The sequence below is a fragment of the Mixophyes fleayi genome, chromosome 10, assembly GCF_038048845.1.
Source record: "Mixophyes fleayi isolate aMixFle1 chromosome 10, aMixFle1.hap1, whole genome shotgun sequence".
NCBI lineage: Eukaryota > Metazoa > Chordata > Amphibia > Anura > Limnodynastidae > Mixophyes > Mixophyes fleayi.
The window spans coordinates 78,813,388-78,834,401 of record NC_134411.1 but is presented as its reverse complement, the minus strand read 5'-3'; the positions used below and the strand labels follow the sequence as shown (position 1 = coordinate 78,834,401).

The following is a 21,014-nucleotide window of genomic DNA, read 5'->3' as shown; positions in this document are numbered from 1 at the left end:
TTAAAGGGGAGAAAAATGCAGGTTGCGCATTGACCCAGCCCAAGATAGCCCACTATGGAACCGGCCCTGGGGACATATGCCCCCCTACCCAGCCTGCCACACTGCACCCCCCTGCCCCCAGCCACAGAGTTGTTGCTGTAATGTATGGGCCACTGGTTTGAATCTTCCCTTGCAGCGTGTTTGACCACAATCCCATAACGTTATTCCCCTAATCTTAAAGACCACTTTTTTTTTTTTTTATTACCTTTTCACCAGATCTACATTTTCTCTTAGGTTTATTTCATTAGGTGTCTAAGTTGTTTTCTGGTTCACACTATTTACGCATGCTTTATGTGCGAACACTGGTTTGGTACTTAAGAAACAATCTATAATAAAAAGATAATGGTATATGAAAATCATTGCTTATTGTGTAAGCACCATTTGAAGCTTGATATGTACTTACGATTTCAGAACGGCCATCCCTGCAGGCATTTTGAAACCGTGCCTGGCGTTCTTCATGGGGTCGGTCACGGAACCCTGTGTACTTAATCTGGAAATAGTAGATAAAGTGCGTTATGCATCTAGACACACATGCACATTTAGGTTATTTGAGGAATGTTATATTAAAGTACCTGAAAGAAGTAATAGTACAAAAATCTATAAATGACTAACTAAATGAAGAATTTATTGTTTGATATAACTATTTTTTTTAGGTGTACCCAGTATAAATCTTTTATAATCCATCCAGTTTCATTACATTATATACCATCATCATGGGTAAAACCATAATCAGCAATAATATTGCCAATTGTGACTAATTTAGGCCATAAATGAGGCTAAACGTCGTAGTATTTTATAAAAAAAACTGAAACATGGAATTTAATCAATGGGTCGATTATAAAGTTGGACAAGGAAGAATTCTGTTATGACATTTACAATTTTCCAGATTGTGGATCTTCAGAGTTTTCCTCTTCTCTGCAAACATAAGTACACTTATTGGTTGCAGAAGCATCTCCCGAGAGCGTAGGAGGTATGCATATTAAAGTGTGCTGTACGAGCAATCAAGTGGTGCAAAACCAGGTCATGTCGTGATTGTCAGGGCACTACACAATTGTTTCCCCATGACTACAAAATGGTTAGTGCTAAATTAAATATTTGTTTATTCTCTTCACCTAATGAGTTCACCTCACCTCCCATCCACATTCGCTCTTTTAGATATTTTGCTTTGTTTCGTGAGGCAATATTTTTTTTTTAAGAATATTATGTTTTTTTTAAATGAGTCCACTTATACAGCATCTTAACCACATTCTCTCCCAGAAGCATGGTCCACTAATCCACATTCTCTCCCCAATTGGTGTCCTCCCTGATTCATTCCTATATCCACTCCACAATAAAAATATCCTTTCCACTCACCAGTCATCCCCCTACATGTGTTCCTCATTTAGTATTGTTTTCTCCCTCTCCCCGATACAGAGTCCCCCCCTTTTCACTCCCTCTCCCCGATACACAGCCCCCCTCTTCTCTCCCCCATACACAGCCCCCCTTCTTTTTCCCCTGATACACAGCCCCCACTCTTCTCTCCCCGATACACAGCCCCCTCTTCCCTCACTCTCCCCGATACACAGCCCAACTCTTCTCTTCCTCTCCCCGATACACAGCCCCCCTCTTCACTACCCCATACACAGCCCCCTCTTCTCTCCCTCTCCCCGATACACAGCCCCCCTCTTCTCTCGCTCTCCCCGATACACAGCCCCCCTCTTCTCTCGCTCTCCCCGATACACAGCACCCCTCTTCTCTCGCTCTCCCCGATACACAGCCCCCTCTTCTCTCGCTCTCCCCAATACACAGCCCCCTCTTCTCTCGCTCTCCCTCATACACAGCCCCCCTCTTCTCTCGCTCTCCCCCATACACAGCCCCCCTTCTCTCGCTCTCCCCCATACACAGCCCCCCTCTTCTCTCGCTCTCCCCCATACACAGCCCCCCTCTTCTCTCGCTCTCCCCCATACACAGCCCCCCTCTTCTCTCTCTCCCCCATACACAGCCCCCTCTTCTCTCGCTCTCCCTCATACACAGCCCCCTGTTCTCACTCTCCCCCATACACAGCCCCCCTCTTCCCCATACACAGCCCCCCGTCTTCTCTCACTCTCCCCCATACACAGCCCCCCTCTTCTCTCACTCCCCCATACACAGCCCCCTGTCTTCTCTCACTCTCCCCCATACACAGCCCCCCTCTTCTCTCACTCTCCCCCATACACAGCCCCCCTCTTCTCTCACTCTCCCCCATACACAGCCCCCCTCTTCCCTCACTCTCCCCCATACACAGCCCCCCTCTTCCCTCACTCTCCCCCATACACAGCCCCCCTCTTCTCCAGGGCCGGATTAAGGGAATGGAGGCCCCTGGGCTAAGGGGCCCTCCATTCCCCGCGAGGCCCCCAATGTGAGCCGTCCGCCGCCCCCCACCCCCCGCGAGGACCCCCCCCAAGCACTTACCTGTCAGTGCAGTCCTCCGTCCCGGCGCGCTGTAAGCTCCTTACTGAGGAGATCTCGCGAGAGTTCATGAACTCTCGCGAGATCTCCTCAGTAAGCAGACTACAGCGCGCCGAGACGGAGGACTGCACTGACTGTACTCAGCAGCATCGATCGGGCCGGGGGCGCCCCCGCCCCCGACCGATCAATAATGCTGCTGAGGAGTTTGAAGGGCCCCCTGGATGCCCGAGGCCCCTGGGCTATAGCCCAGTTAGACCTCGGGTTAATCCGGCCCTGCTCTTCTCTCACTCTCCCCCATACACAGCCCCCCTCTTCTCTCACTCTCCCCCATACACAGCCCCCCTCTTCCCTCACTCTCCCCCATACACAGCCCCCCTCTTCTCTCACTCTCCCCCATACACAGCCCCCCTCTTCTCTCACTCTCCCCATACACAGCCCCCCTCTTCTCTCTCTCTCCCCCATACACAGCCCCCCTCTTCTCTCTCTCCCTCATACACAGCCCCCCTCTTCTCTCTCCCCCTCATACACAGCCCCCCTCTTCTATCTCCCACATACACAGCCCCCTCTTCCCTCACTCTCCGACATACACAGCCCCCCTCTTCTCTTCCTCTCCGGGATACACAGCCCCTCTTCTTCACTATCCCATACCCAGCCCCATCTTCTCTTCCTCTCCCCGATACCCTGCCCCCCTCTTCACTCCCCCATACACAGCCCCCCTCTTCTCTCGCTCTCCCCAATACACAGCCCTCCTTCACTTCCCCATACACAGGCCTCCTCTTCACTCCCCCATACACAGCCCCCCTCTTCACTCCCCCATACACAGCCCCCAATCTTCTCTCCCCCTGATACACGGCCCGCCCTCTCCTCCTGATACACGGCCCGCCCTCTCCTCTCTCCCTCTGATACACCACCCCCACCTCTCCTCTCTCCCCCTTATACACAACCCCCCTTTCTCTCACTCTCCCCCATACACAGCCCCCTCTTCTCTTCCTGATACACAGCCCCTTCTTCTCTTCCTCTCCCCGATACACAGCCCCTGCTTCTCTTTCTCTCCCTGATACACAGCCCCCCTCTTCACTCCCTAATACACAGCCCCCCCTCTTCTCTCGCTCTCCCCAATACACAGCCCTCCTCTTCACTTCCCCATACACAGCCCTCCTCTTCACTCCCCCATACAGAGCCCCCCTCTTCACTTTACATACACCCCCCTCTTCTCTCCCCCATACACAGCCCCCCTCTTCACTCCCCCATACACAGCTCCCCTTTTTTTCCCCTGATACATAGTCCCCACTCTTCTCTCCCCCTGATACACAGCCCCCCTTCTTTTTTTCCCCTCTCCTCTCTCCCCCTGATACACAACCCCCCCCTCTTCTCTCTCCTCCATACACAGCCCCCTCCTGTACTCTCTCCCCCATACACAGCCCCCCCTCTCCCCTCCTGTACTCTCTCCCCCATACACAGCCCCCCCTCTCCCCCATACACAGCCCCCCCTCTCCCCCATACACAGCCCCCTCCTGTACTCTCTCCCCCATACACAGCCCCCCCTCTCCCCTCCTGTACTCTCTCCCCCCCTGTACTCTCTCCCCCATACACAGCCCCCCCTCTCCCCCATACACAGCCCCCTCCTGTACTCTCTCCCCCATACACAGCCCCCCCTCTCCCCTCCTGTACTCTCTCCCCCCCTGTACTCTCTCCCCCATACACAGCCCCCCCTCTCCCCCATACACAGCCCCCCCTCCTGTACTCTCTCTCCCCCATACACAGCCCCCCTCTCCCCTCCTGTACTCTCTTCCCCATCACCATGTCAGTACACACCTGGGCACGGTTCCTCCCTCCCTCCTCCAATCACTCCCCTCCTCCCCAGCTGGTCCTCCCCCTCCCCCTGTGCTGTCCGCAGTCTCGGCCATCATCTCACCCCGGGCCAGGCTCCCGGCTCTCACCTCACACTCCCGGCTGAGTTTCCGGAAGAACTCCTCGTTTTCAAACTTGCTTCTCTGGTCTGGGACTACCCGCGGCATGTTGTCACCGGCCGGGTCACCTCTCAGCTGTCCTGTCACCCGCCCCCGGGTCACCGCACTCTGGGTGTCTTCTGCCCGGTGGTCGCCGTTCCTAAGCCCCGCCCCTTTCCTGGACAGTTGCTGGCCCCGCCCATACACTCACGTCCTCAAATCATAGCTCTTTAACCCCGCCCATCCCTCATCTCTGCTTTGTGACGTCACGCGCACTGCTGGACCATTCGTGCGGTGCGGCCCAGGCCGGCTAGTCAGCTGTCACGTGATGTGACATATTGTCATGTAGTGATGCTGCTGGCTGCAGAGTGCGGCTCTGTGGACAGTGTCTGTGGTGCTTATGCTCCAGTCTCTTCATACTTCATACAGATCCAAATACTCTGTAACTTGAAATTTTATTGCAAGCACATTTTGGGGATTAAGTTAGAGTGAAGAAGCACATGCAGCCATGGGGAGACCTGAGAACATACACACTGTACAGATCATCATCATCATCAACAACAACATTTATTTAGCGCATACTTGCCAACTCTCCCGGAAAGGCCAGAAAATCCTGCATTTCGGGTGGGTCTCCTGGACTCCCGGGAGTGTACGTTAGTCTCCCGCATCTGCCCACCAGGCAGAATGAGGTCCAAAATGCTGGCATTTGGCCCCGTCCCCCTGCTGTAAAATGCCGCGTTTGCGTCATTACGTCACGGGGGTGGATCGAAAATGACGCAATTTTCAGAGCCCCGCTCCCCGCATGCCCACCTCACCCCAGGAGGCTCCCGGAAGCCAACTACAAAAAGTTGGCAAGTATGATATAGCGCCAGCAAATTCCACAGCACTTTACAATTGGTAGGGCCCTGGTTGGAATTCAACCAGTGGTCGAAGTGGTCACCTATTCTGCTTTTATTGTTAAACTATCAAATTCCATTCACTTACCTTTCCATTACTGCCTCTTCTAAATTTTCATTTTGACCACCATATTGAACCCTTGACTCTGCAATGGTGTGTTTCAATAAATGATGTGTAAGGTGTTTCTTCCATAACATTGGGGCACTATGGCTGCAATGCTTACCACAGTATATATATATATATATATATATATATATATATATATATATATATATATATTTTTTTTATGGTGAAAAACATGCTTATTGCAGTATAGAAGTGGATATTTAGCATGTGTGCCAGTACTATTTACATCAATTCCAACTATAACCACATAGCTCATATACCCCCATATAGCATTGTGCAACCAGAAAACCAATATGTCATATATAACCCAAATACCTCCATACAACTTTATGCCCCAGTAAATAATCAATATAACCCATTTGTTGTAAACTGTTCCTAATTTCTAACGACTGTTCCAGGATTTACATTTTTGTCCCTGGAAATGTTTTCAGTTTTAAACAACTGCATGATAACATTTTACTTCTACATAATATATGTAAGATTTATTTCTTAGACTTTTTAACCTAATATTTATTAAAGAAGAATATGTCAGAAACTAGTACATTATTTAACACATGACGTGATTGGGATTGTAGTGCTCCAAGTTATGCTGAGACTCAGCAGCAAAGTGTCACTGGAAACCATTTTTAAATGTTGGCAGTCTTATAGCCAACCTGCCTATATGGCCATTCACCCAATTACCTTACTTTTCCAGTATAAAACATTAGTAAAAAAGCCACTGGAGATGCATGTCCAATGTAAGCACATTAGACAAGTATTTGATACAAGCGATAGCAGGCGCGGGCTGGCGGCCGCATCATATTGATATTACTTCCGTGGAGCGGGCGGCCCTAACAGCCGTGATTCTGAGCGGCCCGGAGGGCCGATGCCCCCCGGCCCAGCCCGCCCCTGAGCGATAGGAGGTCACTGTAGACTTCGCCAGTGAATATAGCTAGAATAAGGTGCATTCATAAAACCACAATACAATAACAAATGCGAGTGGAAACAATGGGTTCTATAGTCAGATCCATTTACATGTGTTGTACTAGTATTAATAAGGCTAGAGAGCCACATAGAATTAACACCAGTGGTTTACGAGACCTTAGTGTGTCGGATCCAGGCAGGGGCGGATCTAGAAAAAATTTCTACCCCGGGCCGCTCAGAATCACAGCTGTTAGGGCCGCCCGGAGGGCCGATGCCCCCCGGCCCAGCCCGCCCCTGAGCGATAGGAGGTCACTGTAGACTTCGCCAGTGAATATAGCTAGAATAAGGTGCATTCATAAAACCACAATACTATAACAAATGCGAGTGGAAACAATGGGTTCTATAGTCAGATACATTTACATGTGTTGTACTAGTATTAATAAGGCTAGAGAGCCACATAGAATTAACACCAGTGGTTTACGAGACCTTAGTGTGTCGGATCCAGGCAGGGGCGGATCTAGAAAAAATTTCTACCCCGGCCAATTTAGGGAGGGGGGGGGGGGTGATTTAGGCCCCGCCCCCTTTCTGACTTCTGAGGCTGCTGGCGGCTGCACCTGCACATAGTGTGCAGCCGCCGGCAGCAAGCCCCTGTAGGGGGGGCGATTGCCCTGATCGCCCCCCCTGGATCCGCCACTGGATCCAGTTGTCACTCTTGTTATCTATTTCTGGTTTCCCCCCCCTCCATCTCGTGCTTATTTAAAATCAGAGCATGGGAATGTAGTAGGGCTGGAAAAAAATCAAGGGAGACTCAGCTTGGCCAATAGGCTGGCTGGTCTCCCAAAAAAATGTAAAAAAAATGGAATGCCATTCAGTCGGGTCCTCTGTTAAACCCCCAAAAAAACGTGAGGTACACAGTCCCAAACCATCAGACTTGTGTGCGATCGGGAAAGTTGTATGCAGTATTCCATTTTGTTCATTTTATTTGAGAATGAAAGGTTTACATGTAAGGAGAATTACGCTTTAAATTAAATGATAGAATACTATCCTCAAAATTTTGCATAATTTATATTCATATTACAGCATAGCTTTAACGGAAATCCCAAATGGCCCCATTTAGGCGTAACAGTCCTGCAATGAAGAGGTCAGTCCCACTATCCCAAACATTGGCACCTTTGTCCTGGTGTTTGGAATATTGGGAGGATGAGTGGCGTGCGCACCTGGCACTGGTGCATGCGGCAATGAATGGGGGTGCAGGGGTGAACGCAGGATTTAGAAGGGGGGGTTTCCGCCCCCCCCCCCCGAAAAATAAATAAATATGCGCAGCAGCTCCATTTAGCCGAGTCTGAATTCTACAGCAGCCGCGGCGCTGTCAAGCAGCATCTGCGGCAGTGCTGTATTATACTACAATCTTTGACAGCGCCGCGGCTGCTGTACAGTACCGTTGGTTTGTGGAGGGGAGGGGTTTCTGGAGAACCAGAAACCCTCCCTGCGTGCACCACTGGGGTGTTCAGTGGGGGAGTGGTAAGGTGCGGCCTAATAATTGGAAAAGGTGGCAATATACAAACAAAAATGAAACACAAATGAGCAATGGACACAAATGTTCTGTAACCCAAATTTCTATTTTTTATATTCTGGAGAATTAAAGCAAACATTTGTAGTCGCTATTGGGTGCAGCACATTTTAGCACAATTATTAGTAAATATCCCCCAGTGTTAGGGAAGAAACACCATACACATCATGTATTGAAACGCACCATTGCAGGAAATCTGTCAAATGTCCATTTTAGCTTCTGCACCCTATTGTTCAGAGGCAGGAAATCTGTGGCTCTTTGTGGTTGAACTACAAGACCCAGCAGGAAGCAGGGCATGCCAGGAATCCACATTCCCCATCAGCTTCAGAGCCCCCTAACTCTATAACCGAATTAAATGTATGTGACACACAGTCATTATAGCTGCCACTGCTGAGACATTTTTAATGACCTGAAATAATAATAATCTGAAACGTGAATTTAATTTTTTTACATTGTAGACACTATTGTTTCCTCCATTTGAAATATTATTATGGTAGTACCTAATTTTCACTAAACCCATACATGCCAACTCTCCCGGAATGTCCGGGAGACTCCCGAATTCCGGGTAGGTCTCCCGGAACCCCAGGAGAACTGGCGATTCTCCCACCTCTGCCCACTTCACGAAATTAGAGCAGGCATGTACGAGCAGAGGGGGCAGGGCTTCACGAATAGTGTCATTTAGACCCCACCCCAGTGATGTAATACTTGTTTAGGGTCTTTTTACCACCAAAACAGGCATTACGTCACTGGGGTTGGGGCTAATATGACGTGATTCGCGAAGCTCCATCCCCAACGCCCATACACCCCTCGTGCCCTCCAGGAACTCCCGGATCCGGCCAACATAAGGTTGGCAAGTATGACTAAATCCTAGCAACAAACCTTGATCAAGTGGCTTCAGCGACTCTTCATTCTCCATGTAGACTTCGATGTCATTTGTGGCACACTAAAGTAATACGAAATCTACAAAAACTTTCTCGTAAAGCAGAATGTAACTGGTGTAAATCTTGTACCTCTAACGACTTCCTCACATATACTGCTATCATCTACTCCTATCGAAATGCTCTGGACACTAATAAATAAACATAGTTCCAATCTCTCATCTCTGCTCAGGCTTCTAATCCCAAATGCCTTTCTAACATCTCCGTACTCTACCTCCTGTCCTCTAGATCCTATTCCCTCAAAAATCTGTAAATTACTCTATCAAGTGCTCATTCCACCAATAGCTAAAATCTATAATCTCTGGTTCTCTACTGGTATCTTCCCGTCATTATACAAGCATGCAGTGATTACTCCTATTCTGGAAAAACAAAGTTCGGACCCAAAAATTCTCAAATTACCATCCCATCTGTCAGGCCGTAGGCCTATGGATACTGAAGTGGAGCAAACACTAACCGGTATTAGCGCTACTGGTCTAACAGGCGCGGAGTCTAACGTGTCCCTGGTTTGGACTTCGCTGCACAGGGCACGCAGGTTGCGGTCCTATTAGCCAGTCACCAGTGTAGTGTAGAAGGGTCAGACGGTCCGGGTCACAGCAATCGGGAATATCAGGTACAGAGGGTAATCCAAAGGAATAGTCGCCAAGCCGAAGTCACAGAACAGTATGGGTCACACAGAAGAATGGAATGGTCGCCAAGCTGGGGTCACAACAGGTAATCAGAAAGCAGGATACTCAGAAGAATGGAGAATACGGAAGCCAGGAACACTGGTGGTGAACCTGTTACTCTGGCACCCTAATGGCGCAAGAGACAGGTTTAAATAGAGGTCTGGATGCACTGATTGGCGGAGAGGAAGAGGCGGAACTCGTGGGATAGCGGCGTCCCGTTGCTCAGCAACGGGACAGAGGACAGGGCGCATGCGCCCGAGAACCCGGAAGTGAAGTCTCGGAGCGGCCGACAAGGAGATCAGACGTCCGTTCCCAGATCAGACGTCCGTTCCCCGTCTGACAGGGGATCAGCGGGGACGACGTCTGACACCATCTACCAGCTCCCATGCCCCTCCGAGTTTCTAGAGAATTGTCTAGACTTGCCTCAAATTCTTTTTTTCTGCAAACAACCTATTGGATCCTCTTCAGTCAGGCTTTCGTTCTCAACACTCCACAGAGACTGCGTTGAGCAAGGTTGTCAATGGTTTAATCATGGCTAAAACTAAACGCCTTTACTCTTCTAATTCTACTGGATCTCTGTGCAGCATTTGGCACTGTTGACCGCTCTCTTATACAAACGCTGTAATCCCTAGGTCTTCAATTCACTGTCCTATCCTGGTTCTCATCCTACCTTTCTAATCGCTGTTTCAATTTTCTGGATCCACCTCTGCTCCGCTTCCCTTATAAGTTGGAGTATATCTCAAGGCTCAGTACTAGGTCCTCTGCTGTTCTCTATCTACACCACTTCTCTTGGAAAACTAAAAACCTCCTTTGGATTTCAGTGACATCTCTATGCGGATGATCCCCAAATTGATCTATCCTCTACACATCTCTCACCATCTGTTTACTGACTGTCTTTCTGTCATTTCATCTTAGATGTTCTCTCGCCAACTGAACCTCAGTCTTTCAAAAACAGAGTTTTGCACAAGATCTGTATCTCTCATCCACACGCATTACCTGTTCCCATTCCCGGTTACAGGTCTTTTTTCGGGTTGCACCCACTTTGTGGAATTCCATCCCTCGCCCAATAAAACTTTACTCTATTCTCCAAACCTTTGAACATTCTCTGAAAACCCATCTCTTCAGGCAAGCTTATAATATTCCTCAACCATCTTGTTAACCTCCCTAGGATAGCCTATTACAACACTTTACACAAGACTACAATCCTCTGACCCCTGATCAATATTTGCACTTTTTACCTTTGCAATCTGGCTGGACCAATAAGCAATATGATGTAGCACTTAACCTTATGTATCAAACTCCCATTGTCCCTTTGATTATACGCTTGCGGGCTGAGCCTTCTTACCTGTCTGTCTGTATTACCCAGTATTGTTTTATTAGTGTGTTTGTTCCCAATTGTAAAGTGCTATGGAATATGCTGGTGCTATATTAATATTATTACCATTTATTTATATAGCGCCACTAATTCCGCAGCGCTGTACAGACAACTCACTCACATCAGTCCCTGCACCATTGGGGCTTACAGTCTAAATTCCCAGACACACACACACACAGACTAAGGTCAATTTGTTAGCAGCCAATTAACATACCAATATATTTTTGGAGTGTGGGAGGAAACCGGAGCACCTGGAGGAAACCCACGCAAACACGGGGAGAACATACAAACTCCTCAAAGATAAGACCATGGTCGGGAATTGAACTCATGACCCTCAGACAAATGTACTCCATTATATGATATATTTGTATGTCTTTAATTATCTGTTGCTTATGTCTGGGAGAATCTTAGATGGCTGACAGATTGTTTATGTGCTGTTGTGGCAGTCTTTACCATGCTGGCTAGTTGTAACAGGCTGCAGGAATAACAGGGTCATGCAAGGATATTTTTACTGACACATGAATTCTTTAACATTGGGAGTAGGAACCTTTGGGGTTATGAGAGGACAGAATCACTTCTACTGAACGCTACGCCTTTGACATATAGTATTATGGAGACCCCTAGTGGCTGACTACAGAATGGCATGTCAACATAACTGCAGGGATATTCATCAATGAATGAAAATTAAATCATCTAAAAAGCAGAAAAGTACGCTAAATTTACCATGGCAGTCTTTCACTTTTATCACTCAGACTGTATATCCTGTTATATTCTGTAAGCCAGTGTGATGAAATATTCAGAGATTTGTTGCAAATAAATACGGTATTCAATGTTGTAGTTGTGGCTCTTGTAAAAAATTGCATAAGCTACAAAATGTAACTGTTCAAGTTGTATATATCTATATATATCCATAAATATATATCCATATATCTCTATATATCTATCTATATATATCTATATCTATCTAATATATATATATATATATATATATATATATATATATATATATATATATATAATATATATAAGCCTAGCGGCATGTGTTAGTGTGTGTGTGTGTGTGTGTGGAAAAAACTATTTTCTCAGAAAGGGCTCATCCAATTGACCTGAAATTTGGTATACTGACATTATTTGACCAAAAAATTATAATAGTGAAGTCAGTTAACTTCCATCATCCCCCCTTCCCCCGTGGGAGGGGTAGTAAAGGCTAAATTTACCAGTTGAGGGCTCAAACTCTCGACCGTGTGGGTATTTATTTACCAGAGCCTGTGTTTGGTCATGGACAATTGTATGTCGCATTTTCACGAGTACGGAGAAGCAGTGATGTGAAAGTGCAGGTTATGAATACTGCCCTTCAAGGAAGACTGGTTGAGCACAGCGATAAGGTGTTTAGCAGAAACGTGTATCGAGAGGTTTTAGAACAGTAAGACGATGGAGATTAAGGATGTGGCGATGAAGATGAAGGATGAGGTGATGGAGAAGAATGATGAGGTGGTGACATGTGGACAAATCCACGTTAAAAAAGGGCGCTTACGTCGGGAAGAAACGCTCTTCCCCTGAGGAGACCTGGCCTAGCCCCAAATGCATGACAAGAACCTTTTTAACACCTTAAGTAGCTTGATTTGACTAGAATGCATGAGTATCATGCACGGGTTAACTTGTATATATATATATATATATATATATATATACACACACACACACACTAATTAATACATTTCCGTTCCGTTTCTCTGCCACTTTCTAATCACATCTAAATTGATAATTGACCCACATTGCGGACAACATAAAACACATAGGAAACATTGCGAATCAATGTTATTTATTATGTGTTGGAATCACATTTTAATTACACAACATAGTAATGCTAATTTAAAGGATATGTCTAGCTTCTGACATGTTCTTATATAAATGGGATGGACCCTTATCTAGTTTGTGGGGGGACATTCGTTGGTTCCCTCATCCTCTGCCCTGGGAGTACCACTGAGGATTTGAAGCCTTAACACAGTAAGGCCAAGTACATACTGGAGATTTTTCCAACCTACGTGTTATCTACAATAATTTACCAACGACTGTCGTTCCTCGTGTGATCATACACACTAACGCGATATGTGGCCGAGCGGTCGTTTATCGGGTGATTGGCCCGATCATTGGCTGAAAATCCTCCAGTGTGTACCTAGCCTAAGTTGCAGCATTAGTTCACTAGGAACATGTAGTAATAGATGAGCTTTGTAGATTTAAAGGATTATTCCATACAAAATTACATTTTAAATTTTAAGCGGAATGAGATGAGATATCTTAAAGAAACACAATCTCACCTTTTCTCAATTTATCATCAGATTTGGAGTTCCCCATGCTGCTTCCAACTGTCCTGAGCAGGAGATAATCTCTACTTTTTTTAAAAACTGCAAGTGGGGTAAATTGAAACCCCTCATCCGTGAGCTTAATGTTGAGGCACTAGAGGCAGCATGGGACCTGCCTGACTGTAAAATTGGGTGAGCACACTTGCCAACTCTCCCAGAATGTCCGGGAGACTCCCGAAATCCGGGTTGGACTCCTGGGAGAGCAGGCAAGTCTTTCGCATCCCGCAATTCCCTGGCCAAAATAACGCAATTTGCGGTGAATTGCGTCATTTTGGCCCCGCAACAAAATATAATTTCCGTCATGGGGCGGGGCCAAAATGACACGATTGACTGCGCCCCGGCCCTCCCGCCCTCTGGTCACGCCCCTCTCCCGGACTCTACTGCCTGAAAGTAGGCAAGTATGGGTAAGTGAGATTTCCTTGCTTCAATTATTTATCCTAATTCTACCTAAGCCTTTAGTTTCAGAATGAATACATCCTCATTGTTCACCACACATGCCCATGCCCTCTATTTAACACGCTTATTTGGTGGTTAATGGAGACCAAATAGCAACAGAAGCAATTTTCAATTTTGCACCATATAAATGAAGCCCATTGCTTCCTCTCTATAAAATCCTGAACAGCCCCCACTACCGCCCCTCCTAGCAGACATCAACGATTACAGCCCCATTTCAGGATACAAAATTAAATCCCCAAAAAAACAAAAATTCTTGATTTCTACCTAACAGATAAAATTAGATCATCCCTCACTCAGCAATTCCCCTTCAAATGGCATCAAATAAATATTAAATATGTAGGTATCCACACCACTAAACAATACAGTCAACTTTTTCAGCCTATTGCCCAAAACTACTCTCTCAGATTAAAACTGACCTTGAAGCTTGGAGTCAACATCTTCTTTCATGGATAGGCCGCATTAATTCAATCAAATAGAACATCTTACCTAGATTACTATATCTTTTTCAAGTCCTACCTATATGCATAATGTTCACATTTTTGCAACACCAGACATCACAATTCATATGGGGCAGAAAGCGCCCAAGAGTCCGGCTTCTCGTCCTGCAGAGACCAACATGGGGTGGTGGCTTAGGGGTACCAAATTTTAGACATTATTTTTTATCGGTGCAACTTGCCCAATGTGTGTTATGGAACTCTCCTAGCTCCTGCAGAGTTTGGATCTCGATCGAAGCAGAAAGCCTGGGTACCTCTTCTTGGGTACTGCTGCCGTAATGACAATCCAGCCCCAGGCAGGTCAGCACGGTGCTGGATTCCCTAGCGAGATGGGGTCTGCAAAATAAGATGCAGGCACACCCCCTAGGCTTACCCAGCTCCATGCTGATAGCACTAGGGCTCTTCCCACACCCCTATGCAGTGGATGTGGGGTATTTCTGATATTTAAAAGGTCAAAATGCATTTTGTCCCTGGTGCACTACAGGTTGCAGCATGCCCAGGCTGCCATTAATTGTTTGGGCATGCTGGTGTGTGTGGTTCTACAAGCACCAGCATACCCTTGGCTGTCAGAAAATGTTGACACTTGGAGAACCACAAGTGACAGCATGCACTTGCAATCAGGGCCACTGGGATCTGTATTACACCAAGTAAAAATTTAATTAAGACACACACACTACTGTAAAAATTACTTGAAATAAAAACACCCCTACACAACCCTCATTTACTCTCTTATTGCTCACCTACAACCCAGGTCTTCATCTGTTATATATCCATGGATCCTGGCCTTTGCAACAGCAAAAAAAAACCCTTGTTAACAGTGCACAAACAGCTCCTAAGAACTGCCGCAGCAAATAATCTATTAGCGTCAGTACAGTCATATTTATAATATGACATACATGCCCACTTTTAAGATTTCTCCCCCAGGAGATCTGGGGGAGAAGTCATGTGACATGGGGTAGGAGGATGGCGTGGTGACATTTCGCGTCACCATAGCCCCGCCCCCATTATTTTAAAACCCCGAAATTCACGGCATTGATTGGAGATGGCGGAGCTTAATGGCGTGTTAAGCCCCGCCCCCTCCATTCACTGCCGTTAATTTTGCCAAATTTTGGGAGTTTTGCCTACTCTTCCGGGAGTCCGTGAGGAATTCTGGGAGAGTAGGCAGGTATGTAATATGGGGGTTCCTCAAGTGCTAGCATGTCCTGGCAGCCATGAGTATGCTGGTGCCTGTAGTACTACAAACACCTCATAAAGCACTGTGGCACTTCTGCCTCAAAACACTGGGGTCATGAGTTCAGTTCCTGATCATGGCCTTATCTGTGAAAAACTTCACTGGGGCAGGGACTGATGAGAGTTCTCTGTACAGCGCTGCAGAATTAGTGGCGCTATATAAATAGCTGATGACCTGGGGCTGGTTTGTCATTATGGCAGGTGTAAATAATGAAGGATTAATATTCAAAATGAAAAGAAAATTGTGAAAAATGAGCATCACTGTCCCCTTAGTCCTGTGCTTATGTGGCCTTTCCACAAATCCAGCCCATTACACAAGAGAGTAAATAGAAATGGCTGACCCCATAACAACATCCTAATTATACCTCACTGCTCCATCCTAAAACAATGCCCAATGACCCTATTGCGGCCGCCGAGGCCACAGAAAGAAAGAGTGCCCAGTATTACAAATGGGTTTTGCTCACTAGTACAGGATGTACGTCTGGTGAGCATTGAGGGAATTGTTCCGCTATGTTCCTGGGGAGCTAACTCTGTAGACAACAAAGCTTTCATGGATTCCGGTGCCATGGAGAATTTCATGGATTTGGACTCTGCCAGCATGATGGAACTACCGTTGGTTCTGAAGCTCAGGCAAATGACCATAGAAGCAGTGGAAGGATGACCCATAACACCAGCATTGGTAAACCACTAGCTAGCATCATGCAGCCAAGGGGCAGGGGATACCTACTGTCTGAGCCATGGCCACCTACAGGTCCCGGCAGTGTTCCTCTTATGGTGAAGAAAGACAGTTCTATAAGACTCCACATCGATTATTAGGGGCTTAACGAAATTACTTTTAAAAAGCAGTACCACCTCTCACTGATCTCTGACCTATTCTAGAGTTTCCAACAGGCCACAGATTTCACAAAAGTGGACTTACGAGTGGCCTATAACCTGATCCGTATTTGGACAAACCTGTGCACTCGGGGAATTCAAGAGAAATCGAGGTTCACAGTGGTTTCAAAGTTGTATTTGTGCTGCAGAGGAGCTGTTGTGTGCTTAGAAAATGACATCAAATGTATTCCCGCTAAAGGTCCAGAATGACTTTCAATTATTGATAACTGTATACCGCTGTTGTTCAGAAGAGGAAAAATAGAATATGAATGAGAGCTTTTGACCAGCATTATAGTATATATCAGTGGGGGGGCAAATATATTTCCATTTATATGACACTGCAGACTCATAAAATAGTGTACATCCTAAATAATTAACTGGTGTAGTAAAAAAAAAAAGCTTATTAGCTTTCTAAATAGTCAGGTTGGAGAAAGATTGTTTGCGGGAATTTATCCTTTTCATGGAAAATGCATGTCTAAATGTATTAATGTTTTCGTAATTATAAATGTAATATACACTGCGGATGTTGGTGTTATATCAATAAATGATAACAATAATTAATGTTAATAAAAAGTTCTAGAGGAATTACATAGTTCCTAGAAGCATATTGAGGCCCTTGAGAGACTAAACATATTTATTCTAATAGCACTAGTGGAGTTATTAGTATCCATTTCCTTTCGTTCCCGGTGAGATAGGCTTTTAATCTTTCCCTTGTCTTCTTACTCTCTCCAGATTTATGGATTTCAATCTCCTTTTTTTACCTAAAGTAATGTTTCAGAGTCAGCATGTAGCCGCTACCCCGTCATGGACGATTTATCATGCTTTGTCAAAGCTGTCATTGTGCATACCTTAAATTGTCCCCTTCATTGGATCCAAATCATCCTGTCCCTTTTCCTTCCCTATTAATCCTGAGAACAGTAAAATGCATACTTGCCGACTATTCATACCTGACTTCTGGGAGATGTAGAGGTAAAGCATGAAACAATAGGGGTGTGACTTAAAGACACCATTAAGTGGGTGAATGAAAGCTTATGCTGATTGGGACATTGCCCACCTGCCTCCGCTGCAGGCAGGTAAGCACTTTTCCTGGAACGTTGCCTGCTCTTCCCCCGAGTCTGGTTGGACTCACCCTAAACCGAGAGCCTCCCAGAGATTCAGGAAAAGGAGGCAACTACGGCTTAATGTGGAGTCTCCGTCATGGAATCCATAATGACCTTCCCATATCCCAGAAGTTACTTTTGACATGGTGCAAGAGTGCACTGCAGTCATCTAATGTTATTATCACGACCCGCGGCGGTTTCTCTGGCCGCCCCGACTCTCTGCCCCTGTCTGTGTGTCGGCGTCCCGGCCATCTCCATGACGACCAGGACGTCACTTCCGCTTCCTGCGTCCCGGTCAGTTGGGACGCATTCCCTCCGCTGCGCCGCACCCGGCAGCTGTGTATTTAATAATGAACTCAGCCTTCTGGGGCTGATTTAGTGCAGGTGGGAACCTGCATCTCCATTGGGCAGCAAGAGTATTTAGGGCAGGGAGGGCTTAGCCTCCCTGCCGGTTATAGCGCTCGGTATCCTGTCTGCTTGCGTGCTCCTGTGCTGTTTGCTGAACTTTTGGATTGAATACCGTGTTTGACCTTCTGCCTGGAACCTGGACCTTGATTGTTTGCTCGTTGCCCTGACCTTTGCTTTGTGACTCGGACCTCCTTTGACATCTGCCAGCCCTGACTATTTGCCTGTACCTGACCATGTATCCTGCTTCAGACCCTAGACCTTTGGCTCGTCCCTTACTCCGCTTGTACCATCTCCCGCTATCTCGGGTGGCAGTACTTTCATAAGCTTGTACTACTTTGAGTGTAAGTCCTGGATACCTGGACATCTGAGTACCTGTGAGCATAACTAGCTCTACGGAAAAGGTGGCTGCTATAGGTGAAGACCTCTTCTACTGGTTCTACAAGCTCATGATAATACTGTTAGCCGTAACACTTTTCCAGAGTATGAAGAGTTGCAGGAGAGAGAAAGCAAGTCTTCTCTGTACCTTCCAACAAGCCAAAAGAAAAAATATAAGGTACAATAAGCCATAGCCATTATCCACACAGTCAGACCACCTAAAACATTGACCATAAACCTGTTACTGATTTAAATATAACTCTGTAATGTATGATATATATTTTTAGAAGTATATGGGATAATGTGTCCTGGATAAAGCAAAATGTCTGCCCATTTTACCTTTCCTAAAAATGGGTTTCTCTAGGTTAATTTGAATAAGCACATGTATGGAATCTCGGTACTTAATAATGAACAGGTGATGTTCTTAGCCAGAACGCAAACATACAGCACAATCTGTGGAACCAACAGCACAATAGCATTTACTGCAAGGTATCACATTTCTGTTTAATTCCATCTCATATACTTAGCGACATACCGTCCATGTATTAGCACAATCAAAGCAAATATACAATTAGAGAAATTCTTCCTTTAACATAGCTTTGCATTTAGTATTTTCAACATATCTCCTAACTCCCTCTCACTTGGAGGGACAGACCAGTGGCATAGCTAAAAGGTACAGGGACCTTCTACAAAACGTGGCCTTAGTGGACACATTGGCCTGATGAAGATAGTGGTGCTACTGAAACGCGTATCTACATTCGTTACAGTTGGTTTCTGTGGATTACCTAGGTTCAATGCGTGTTGACTAGTGGATTTGAGTGATTTTGTATTTCATGCAAAACAATGTTACTATCCTGTAAGTGTATTTCTACTACTTATTTCATGTGTTAATACTAGCGTGATCGTTTGGAGGCTTCAGTAGTTTCTTGACACCGCTTTCTGGTTACATGTGAATTCCATTACACTTGTGTGGCGGTGAAATTTTTTGGGTACTATATAATGTACTTATTTTTTATATTGTGGGTATTTTGGTAAAAGGAATATCTTTATTTCTCAGACATGGGGAAGAAATTTGTTTGTTGTTTAACCGTGCTAGAGGAAATGCATTATTTCTGGAGCTATATATCTGATACAATAAGCCTTTGTGGATGGAAGTCTTTTGTGTATTGTGATGTGGGGAAAAGGCTTGTTTGGTGTGACTTTCTGTGGAAATGTCTATTCTATAGCTGTCTGAAGAAAGGACCCATGTTATTTAGATCTTTTGATGTGTGAGGGTCCTCTTGAAGACAGGAAGGTTTAATTAAGACTTACTACTAGATTTCCTGCGTCTAAAAACAAGATGCAAGACATCACAGCATTTCTAGAATTTCACAGATAAGTCTAAATATTGTTAGCTTTGCAATGCATGTAAATCCATGTTGTGTAAACAAATGGTATCCCGATTCTAAAAATAGCTCAGACCTCAAGGGGACTGGCTTACCCTTTGATGCCGTGTCCAAGCTGTATAGAAAGCACTGTCTTGTATTCAAAATCATTCTGATGTTCCATCTGACCTGACCACTGATACCTTTAATCAGTGGAACTTTCCTTGTCAGGGCACCTGAGCGAAATAAACATCACTCTTTGCTTCAAGACCCTGCTTGACAACTTGTTCAATATTGCAGTAATCCTGTGACCTGCAGATTAGACCCTAAATCTAATCCGTCCTCCGGCTGTTTCTTAGGTTTGAAACCCAGCTCTCCAGTACCACCGCTCTGCCGCTACCCAGCAGCTCTTGCCAGTGTGATAGGCCAGGGGTATCCATCCACAGCACCCTGATCCATAGTAGGTGGTCAGGGGTACCAGTCCAAGTGTACCAGAACGGGAGTACACTAGTAGCGACAGTTACCCAAAAGAATCGTGGTTCTGGGCGCCATAAAGGAGTCCAGTGGTGGCAGCAGGCTCCTTCTACTGTGGCAGGAGGGGAGTATAACGAAAGGGGACAGTGGCAAAGTAAGCCCAGCCGGTTCCCAGCAACAACAGACAGGGTGACATAGGTGGTCCATCCTGTCACAGACTTCCCTGCACCTATTGGGATGAATCCAACACGAGATAGTTCAGTTGGATCCTGACCAGGTTTTAGGGGGGTTAGGGTTCCAGTCGGACCTCCTGTTTGTGTACGCTGGGCAGAACAATGAGCTGCGGAGCCTATTCTGAGCCTTCCACTGGATGGATTTGGACGAAAACTTCACAGATTGGTAACATTGGATTTTAGAAGACATACTAGGTGGTTGAGGTCCAGGTCGTACCTCTCGTTGGTGTATGCTTGGTAGAACTTTAACCCAGGGATCCTGTTCTGGCCCTTCCACTGGATGGATTTGGATGACATTGTAGCTGCTAATTATTTTTAAAATGTTGCCACTTACATCCAACTCATTGATAACTTAATAACTTGAAGAATTTAAACCGGGCAATGCCGGGTACATCAGCTAGTTATTAATAAAAAGGAGTCAGTGCAAGAGCTTGTGTGCTACAACCTGAAGCAAATAATGTACACTGGTAAAAACATTTCTTTCCCTATATTATGCCCATGATTAACAAAAGATATTTATTGAACTATGATACCAAAAGAACGTCATATCTATCCTGACAAAACAATATAGAAATTTCCTGGGTAGAGTAAAACATAAAAGTAATTGCTGGTGAAGCAAAGGGGCCTTTTTAACAAAGTAGCCTGAAATCAAAGATTTTTGGAATTTGTTTGCAATAGGCATCTGAAGATCCAGTTGACCATTGAAGCCTATGGGGAGAACATTGCGGTAGAGGGATTGGCTAACCTGCTCTCCC

The 21,014-nt window shown here is 45.8% G+C and overlaps 1 protein-coding gene across 3 annotated transcripts in view; it reads right to left on the bottom strand.

The window, feature by feature from the left end:
- CBFB (core-binding factor subunit beta) overlaps positions 1-4,615 on the bottom strand; it is a 30,241-nt gene extending 25,626 nt beyond the window's left edge. For 2 of the 3 annotated variants that reach the window (XM_075188943.1, XM_075188942.1), the window contains exons 1-2: positions 4,407-4,614; positions 443-529 (exon numbers count right to left, since the gene is read on the bottom strand). In XM_075188943.1, coding sequence (XP_075045044.1) covers positions 443-529; positions 4,407-4,484 — 165 coding nt within the window. In that variant the 5' untranslated portion in view covers positions 4,485-4,614. Of the gene's footprint in view, positions 1-442; positions 530-4,406 lie in introns of all 3 variants that reach the window. The other variant, XM_075188944.1, reaches the window with a different exon arrangement.
- Positions 4,616-21,014: the final 16,399 nt, after the last annotated feature.